Source organism: Octodon degus, unplaced genomic scaffold (genome assembly GCF_000260255.1).
Source record: "Octodon degus isolate 3935 unplaced genomic scaffold, OctDeg1.0 scaffold00163, whole genome shotgun sequence".
Lineage (NCBI taxonomy): Eukaryota > Metazoa > Chordata > Mammalia > Rodentia > Octodontidae > Octodon > Octodon degus.
In genome coordinates, this window is record NW_004524739.1 from 5,932,201 (window position 1) to 5,940,691 (window position 8,491).

Below are 8,491 nucleotides of genomic sequence, written 5' to 3' on the forward strand. Positions count from 1 at the left end.
ACTCTGCCCTTCCACTAGAGGCAGGTAGCTGCCTTTGAAGGATTTCCGAAGGAACGTAAATCTCCTTAAAGTGCAGCTTGAACTCACTGATCTGACCCAGCAGAGGGTCAGAGCATTTCAGTACCTTTCCCCAAGTCCCACTGAGCCTGCACTGGAGCCCAGGTCTCTTGGCTCCCCAGGCCAGGCCTCTGGACCCTATTCCTTTGTTAAAGGCCCAGTGCCAGGCCTGAGTCGGTCTCCTCCCCTCTCGGCTCTCTGAACCTGGGCTTGGGAGCAGGGCCAACGCTGGTGGGATGATGCTTTTCTTATCCTGGAGCAACTTCCTTTCTGGGAACTGGGAGTCACTTTCTGGGCAAAGACAATTCATCCAAAAGCAAGAAGAGCAGGGCTCCTCCTGCTCCCACAGGATGGGCATCACGTGGCTCCCAGCGAGCAGCCCAGGAAAATTCCAGCCCCTGTACACTTAGCCTTATGCACGTATCTGCCCAACCACGCTGGCACTCAGCCTCCCTGGCCCACCTTGGACATTCCCCATTGCACACCCCTGGCCACTCCTTTTGCTCTCGGCTTCCACCACTTCTTCCTGGGCCGTACTGCCAGCCATTCACTCATCTCAGAGTAGCCACCTTGCCCTGTCTCACACCTCAAACCCACCATGTCCTTGGGGTCACTGAAATTCCAGGCCGTGGGTGAGGAGGATGAGGAGAATGAGGAGGAGGAGGAGAGCTTAGACTCCGTGAAGGCGCTGACGGCCAAGCTACAGCTGCAGACACGGAGACCCTCGTATTTGGAGTGGACGGCCAAGGTCCAAAGCCAGGCCTGGCGCAAGGCCCAAGCCAGACCTGACCCCAGGGGACCAGGGGCCATCTGTGGCTTTGATTCAATGGATGCTGCGCTCAAATGGCTCCGTCGGGAACTGGTGAGTCTGGTGGGGTAGACAGCCTTGCACAGGGTCTTTGGACTTAAAGCTGTGGGTGTGGGGAGGGGATGAAAATGGGAGGAAAAAAAAAAAAAAACCTGCCCACATCTGTGCCCCAGGGAGGAGTCAGGAATGCACTTGTCCAATGTTCTATTGGGAAGCCTTGGTGAAGGATTTCATACAGTCAGGGGACAGAACCCTTGCCCTTGGTGGACCACCAATTATAAGTAGGGAAAGACATTGTCTCCCCTACTTTGGAGATTGGTACTCCAGAGATACAGTGAAGCACAAAAGAAGGCACTGACCATGCTGGAGACAGCTTAGTAGGACAGTGTTCAATGTTACTTATCAATCTGACATGTCCAAATATAAAGCTATCCAGGCTCAAACTTGGAGATTCTGCTCTGTTGCTCTGGGATGGGGCCCCAACACCTGCATTTGCTTACTGATGGTTCCTTAGCTTGTTTTGAGAACCGCCAGCTTGCACCACGATCTGAGAGATAAGCGAGGTGAAGGTGGGGGGAGGGCGCTGGGGACACCGCAAGTGCAAAGGCCCAGGGTTGACGGGAAGGAAATACTGGCCTGTGAGTCTGGGGCCGGCCAAGCAGGCTCACAGCCCATCGGCCCATTTGGCCCCTCTTGGCTGCAGAGGGAGATGCAGGATCAGGACCGGCAGCTGGCAGGGCAGCTGCTGAGGCTGCGGGCCCAGCTGCACCGATTGAAGGTGGACCAAGCCTGTCACCTGCACCAGGAGCTGCTGGATGAGGCCGAGCTGGAGCTGGAGCTGGAGCCTGGGGCCGGCCTGGCCCTGGCCCCCCTGTTGCGGCACCTTGGCCTCACACGCATGAACATCAGCGCCCGGCGCTTCACCCTCTGCTGAGGGCCACCTGGGTGCCTCGAGGGTGTCTCAGAGGCACACTCAGAGCTCTAAGGGCTCAACTGAGAGTGCACAAAACCCCAGCTGGAAAAAAAAACAAGAAAAAAATGGGGCTGGGGAGATGGCTCAGTAGAATAAGTGCTTCCCTGGCAAGCACAAGGGCCTGAGTTCAATTCCCAGTTCCTCCAAAAAAAAAAAAAAAAAAAAAACAGCTGGCAAGGGGAAAGAGGAAAAAATCAGGCACCAAGCTCCTCAATAAACACCTCTGCAATCCTAAAGTCTCTGCATCATTATTAGGCATAAAGTCACTCATTGTCCATGGGCCCTCTGTTGCTGGGACCTGCGACCCCAGTGTAGGAGAAAGGGCCCTGCTGGGGGTAGAGACAGGCTGGTAGAACCCCATTTCCCAGCAGCTCCAGCTGTGCTCTCCACCTGATCAAGGGCTAAGTGTGTTGGCACTGTCTGCAACCCCAGCACTCAGGAGGCTGGGGCAGGTTTGCTGTGAGTTTGGGGCCAGCCTTAACTGCATAGGGAGACCTCGTCCCAAAAAGATTAATAAGAATAATTTGAAATCTGGGGGCCAGGGAGATGGCTCAGTGGAATAAGCGGTTCCCTGGCAAGCTAAAGGGCCTGAGTTCAATCCCTGGTTCCACCAAATAAATAAATAAATAAATAAATAAATAAATAAATAAATAAATAAATAAATAATCTTAGCTCACTCCTAACTCCCACAGGAGGCTGTGTAGGTAACTGGGTCGTTAAGAATGCAGAATGAGGGAATCCTGGGCCTAAACTGAGGACGTCCCTGAATCCTTGAATCTGCCTCCTTGCCTCTAAAATGAAGGTGCTAATTCTCACTCCACAGAGAGCTGAGCATGTCTTAAGCAAGACGGGGCTGGGGAGATGGCTCAGTGGAATAAGTGCTTCCCTGGCAAGTGTAAGGGCCCGCGTTCAATCCCCGGTTCTGAAAAAAAAAAAAAAAAGCAAGACAGTACACAGCAGGTACCCAGTAAATGCGGGTATTTCTTCCAGTTGCCCTCACTGCAGTCTCAGTGCCCTGTGTAAGGCCTGCGAGGTGCTCAGGCTGACAGGCAAGGGTAGCTGGTTCTGCACGGCGCTTTGGCCCCCTTCTCTGTCACTCAACTCCGAAGGCTTTTTGCTTTGTGTCTCTCAGCCTTTGTTTCCGTGTTACTGTCTTTGTCTGACTTTCCAACTCGGGCTTCCTCTGCCCCCACCCATTTCCTGTGCCCCTCCCCCCTGCAGCTGAGGTGCGCACAACATCAGCTCCAACCTCACAAACCCCAACAATGCTCTGTGGATTCCCCTCCCCCACCGCCCAGCTCGCTCTGTGAAGCTCAGGAGGTGACGTCCTCACACCTTCCTTCCAGCGGGGTCAAGGCCCAGTTCTTGGGCCTGACAATGCTCCCCAGAGCCCCTTACATCGCTGGTGACCCAGCCCTCACCAGGAAATAGAGATTTTGGTCTTGGCGAGGTTCTTGCCCCCTGCCTTTAACAAAAAGTCCAGCCCATGTGTCCTGCCCCGGTGCCTGGGCCGTGTGTCCCATTTGTCTTTTATGGCAGAAGATAGTTCCAGGCCATGAACTTCCACCAGCCACTGTGGCCTTGCCTTGCTCAACCTGCACTGAAACTGCTGTCTCACTCAACACCATGAAAAGTGTGTCGTTGCTTTGTCTTCTGCTTGTAGTAGGGCTGTCACTCTTTTCTTGAGGCAGAGGGTTGTCCTAAAGCACACTGCTATGCGAGGCTGTTAGTGCACCCTGTGATTCTTTTTGTGTGTTTGCTTTTTCAGATAAAGTCCCACTATGTGGTCTAGGCTGCCCTCAAACTTATGCAATTCTCCTGCCTCAGCCTTCCAAGTGCTGGGACTACAATATTAGGCCACCACGCCAGGCTGCGCTGTGATACTAATAAAGTTGTCCTGGGCCCTGAGATGACATGGGCATTGTTGTCAGCTGACTACAGCAGCCGTTTTAAGTGCTTGTCTAACTGTAATGCACCTGGTCTTCCCTTCAACTGTTTTGCAAAAGCTTCATCCTTGCCTCTGGCTCTGAATGATGTTACCTTTGCCTAAAACCAAAGGGCCACCCAGCTTTCATACTATGACAGCGGTGTCACTTGCCTTCCACTGTAGGCTGGATGGGCATCTCTTCACCTCTGCTCACGGAGATCAAAGCCCGCCTTTAAATGTCTTGCCTAGGTGGGCCCCAGAAAACAGGAGAGGGGGGGTCCACGAAACATCCTCCCCTCAACTTTAAAACCCCAAATGCCAGTGCCAGGCTGGGGTTATAGCTCAGAGGCACAAGTGCCTGCCTGGCAAGCACGAGGTCCTGAGTTCAATTCCTGGTACTAATTAATTAATAATAAACAGAACCCACAAATGCCACTCTCCGGTTGAGTAAGGTCCAGCTTAGAAACATCTGGGACTCTCAGGGGCTAAGGGCTGGGGGTCCATGGTGGCAGGAAACTTGGGGTGCTAGAAGCTTGTGGTTGGGCTGCTGGGGCCCTGTTGGCTGCAGAGTCCTCAGGAGGAGGCAGGAAGTCGGGGTGGAACGTGGGCGCGGGGAGACAGGTGGTGGCTACGACGGCGAGGGGAGCTGAGATGGTGTCTGCGCAGCCAGGCCAGGCGGGGAGGACCATGTGAATGGGCCAGCAGGCTCTCGGGCTGGGCAGGTAAGGCTTATTGGGAACTGGGCTCTTGGGCCGTTATGGGAACCCTGGCAGCAGAGGGCTACAGCTGAGTGCAGGGTGCGGGGCTGCCCAGGGCCAGCAGCAACGTCGGGCTGGGAGACAGTAGTGCTTTGCTGGCGGTCAACAGATCTCTGCTTTCTTGCAAAGCTGGTGGCTGCTGCCTCTGCCTCTGCCTCTCTGTCTACCACTGTCCCCACCTCACCAGGATCATGCTTCTAGGACCTGGCCCATGGATGTTAGATTGTAGAAAGGCCTTCAGAAATCACCGTGCTTATGCCTCCCAGAATAACGGGATGCTTGAGCCCCACAGAGGGCAGAGCACCCACGGCCTGCAGTGCCTCAGCCCTGGGAGAGGCATGCCTTCAGCTGGGACCCCAGCCTCCCACAGTGGAGCAGGGTGGTGTGATAGGCAAGTTTGAAGTGGGAACTCAGGAATCAGTACTTCTGGTCCGTGGAGCAAGATGAGAGAAACAGAGAGACAGAGACACCACAACATTCGGATGGACACCTGAGAAGTGACTTCAGTCTCAGTGACCAGCATCACTAGAGACACGGGGTGGATGAGGCAGGTGTGTGGTCAGGTGAGGGGATGGAAGCGGTGTTCCTCACTGGCATGGAGACCTCAGGCCTCACATGTGCGACCCAACGCTGGGAAGCCTGAGGTGAAAGAGAGTGATGGGAGAAGGAAGAGGAAGGACTATTTTTATCCTGGGCAGGGATACAGCTGACCTTGAGCAAGGAACTCCTGAACTTCCACCTAGAAGGGTGCCATCCCTTCCCTGCCACGGGTCACAGCAGGATGTCTTTCCCTCTGCCCTTGTCCCCTCCTGCCCCAACTCCGGCTCCATGGGAAGATCAGTCAGTCCTGCTGACTCCCGTTTTAGACCCCAGGCCGTAGAGGCCCAGGAAGGCATTGTGGGCTACTTCACTCCCTCATACGCTAACGCTGGGCCTCAGCTGAGGGGGCAATCCCCAGCTCACGCAGACTTTCCAGGTTTCCCTGGCCTCTCTGGAGTTTTCCGGTGTTGCATGCTTTCCACCTAGTCAGCGTGTGCTAGCCTTCCTTGAGGCAGAGTCTTCCAGAGTGACTGAGTTACTCAGGTTGGGCTTAATTTGTAATCCTCTCGCCTCAGCCTCCTCAGTGCTGGTACTGTAGCTGTGTGCCATGCTGCCTGTCACTGTCATCTCTTCAAGTGGCTTCATAGTTTTGAACTTCAATTTACTTTTCCCTAAAAAAACAATAATAAATCTCCCTCTTACAGAGCACTTTTGGGGAATCTAAGAAAAAATATCAACAGTGATGTGTCTAACTCAGAGTAGCTTTTTGTGTGTGTGTGTGTTTAGTACTGGAAATCGAACTCGGGACCTTGCCCCTGCCAGGCAGATGGTGTGCCCTGAGCCATATCCCTGGCCATAGTAGGCTTCTAAGAGAGGCTAGAGACTTCCTCCTGCACAAGAGGAGGGCTGTCCACACCCAGAATTGCACCTTCTCAGGGCCTTGGCCTTGGCAAGGGACAGAACCGCCCATTCCTTCACACTTGTGGTGTGGCTTTGCAAATAGGCTTGTTTCCTGTGTATGGTGGGGTGTGAGAACTCTGGCAGGCTAGGTTCTGAGATTTTGAGCTGGGTGTTTGGGTCTCCATCAAAAGAGGGTCCCTCTGCCAAACATAGCGGCATACACCCTTAATCCCAGCACTTGGAAGGCTGAGGCAGGAAGATCACGGCAAGTTTAAAGCCAGCCTGAATTACATAGCAAGACTCTGTCTCTCTCTCACATACACACATACACACACACACACACACACACACACACACACACAAAGGGTCCCTTATATAGACACACACACAAACACACACTCCCATGTGAAACATCAACTGCATTATCATGGAGAAATGCTTGTGTTGGTCTGCTCAGAGCAGGGGCAGAGACTACACGTAAACACAGCTGGATCCTGCAATCCACACACACCCTCAAGCTGATGGATTCAAGGTCACCCTCAATTCACTGAAAACAATTCTGAGTGGAAGAGAATGTGGTTGGGGCAGGCAGGACCATGATACCATCCAGGAATGCAAGGGGCTTGTTGTTAGGGGTGGAATTCACACCTCATGCTGGCTAAGTACATGCTGTAGCACTGAGTTTCGCCACCAGACCAGGGGAGTGGGCTTTAAAACAACCTACCTCTGGGCAGATTTTAAAGATCTGGAAGGGCCAGTGAGATAGCTCAGAGGAGTAAGTGCCTGCTTTGGCAAGTGCAGGGACCAGGGTTCAATCCCCAGTCCCCCATACTTCACTGGCCCAGCTGCTGGGGCCAGCTGAGCAGCAACCATGTCCCAGCAGGAATGGTGGCACATGCCTGTAATTCCAGCATTAAGGAGGCTGAAAACAGGAGGATCACTGTGAATAGGAGCTGTGTAGTTTGGATCTGGAGCTCTACCTGTAATCTCAACCAGCATTCAGGAGGCTGAGGCAGGCAGACCACCTCAAGTTCAAGGCCAGCCTGGGTTGCCTGGTGATAAGGTTGGTAAGGCGAACTATAAAGCAAGATCCTGGGCCGGGGAGCTGGCTCAGTGGAATAAGCACTTGCCTGACAAGCGCAGTGGCCTGAGTTCAATCCCCGGTTCCAAAAAAAAAAAAAAAAAAAAAAAAAAAGATCCTTTACAAAAAGTCAACCAACCAAACAAAAAAGAAGCTGCATTTTTTTTTTTTTTTTAAACTGGAAATCAAACTCAGGAACTCAAGCCTGCCAGGCTACATCACCAGCTAGAGCTGCATTTCTAATGCTTGCGCTAAAGAACACGAATTCTCTGAGGCCCCTGGGAAGCAACTCTGGGCCCCATCGGCATAGACCTCAGCAACAACTCTGTCCCCTAGGGGCTTCACAATCAGTGCCAGCTTATTAAACTCTGCAAGAGCCTGATTCATTGGGTCTGACCCAATCCCAAACGCCCTAGGCACAGGCCTTTTCTTCTGGTGCCCTCTATCCCAAGCCTGCCCCCTGGCAAAAGGACAGGCCTTGGGAGTGGAGGGGCACCGTGCCGTCGATGTTTCTTGTAACAGCGACCCTTGGCAGCGTTTTTGCAATGCTGGTTTTGTTGATTGTGTTTTTCCATTCCACAGTTAGTATGTGGCTGCTTTTTTAAAACTCCAAACAGCACCCGGGCATAGAAAGACATGCCAGCCTCTCCAGGCCCTCTTCTGGGACGTGCTTCTGGAAAGGACTTGGTGCGCAACCTTTCAGATTCTCACGTATTTGCTGCTATACAGGGGAGAGGCGAAGAGCCTGGCCTCCAGCGGCAGACAGACCACGTTCAGCCCATGATTCCACCACTCTTTTTTTTTTTTTTTTTTTTGTGGTACCGGGGATTGAACTCAGGACCCTGAGCTTGCCAAGCAAGCAGTTATTCTATCTTCCCAGTCCTCCACCACTCATTTGTGATGAGGCCTCAGACAAATCACTTTGCCTAGTTTAGGCCTTGGTTTTTGCATCTGTGAGATGGGGGTAATAACAGTACTTGCTTCTTAGGATTACTGTGAAAATTACATGAAATGATGCAAATGAAGGCTTATCACAGAAGCTAGCTTGAAAGAATATACACATATTTGAGCACAAGTTGGTTTATATGATACATTCTGTTCAGCAACTTATCTGCCATGTTGAATCTACAATACCTTTTCCTGTCCCTCATCTTTATTGGCTTCAGCTAAATGTTAGGTAAGTGAATCATGGTGGTGATTTTGAGGTGTCGCTTCCTGGATATTGCCGTCTTATGTTGCCATGTTGTCAGGAGTCCAGGATACTTCCAATCTGCCAGGATTTACAGGCTTCGAAGAAAGTAGAGTGACCCGTGGGGGGAACCCTCTTGGTTACAGTGGACAGGCAAGTGATGGGAACCTCTCTAACTGCTTCACACAGCACCATCAGTGCTAAACCTGAGCTTGGCGTACAGGAAGTACCCATTACATAGGCTTTCATATATATATA

The 8,491-nt window shown here is 52.3% G+C and overlaps 2 protein-coding genes across 2 annotated transcripts in view; both read left to right on the forward strand.

The window, feature by feature from the left end:
* The first annotated feature begins 448 nt into the window (after positions 1–448).
* Fam167b (family with sequence similarity 167 member B) lies at positions 449–1,881 on the forward strand. Its single transcript, XM_004642944.2, has 2 exons — positions 449–919; positions 1,569–1,881. The coding sequence occupies exons 1-2, from the start codon at positions 656–658 to the stop codon at positions 1,797–1,799; spliced, it is 495 nt and encodes a 164-aa protein (XP_004643001.1). The 5' UTR covers positions 449–655; the 3' UTR covers positions 1,800–1,881.
* A 2,478-nt stretch (positions 1,882–4,359) lies between these two features.
* The window catches only part of Lck (LCK proto-oncogene, Src family tyrosine kinase), a 31,047-nt gene continuing 26,915 nt past the window's right edge, over positions 4,360–8,491 (forward strand). Inside the window, exon 1 of the mRNA XM_004642945.2 lies at positions 4,360–4,487. The gene's annotated coding sequence lies outside the window, so the exon portion shown is untranslated. The remainder of the gene's footprint in view (positions 4,488–8,491) is intronic.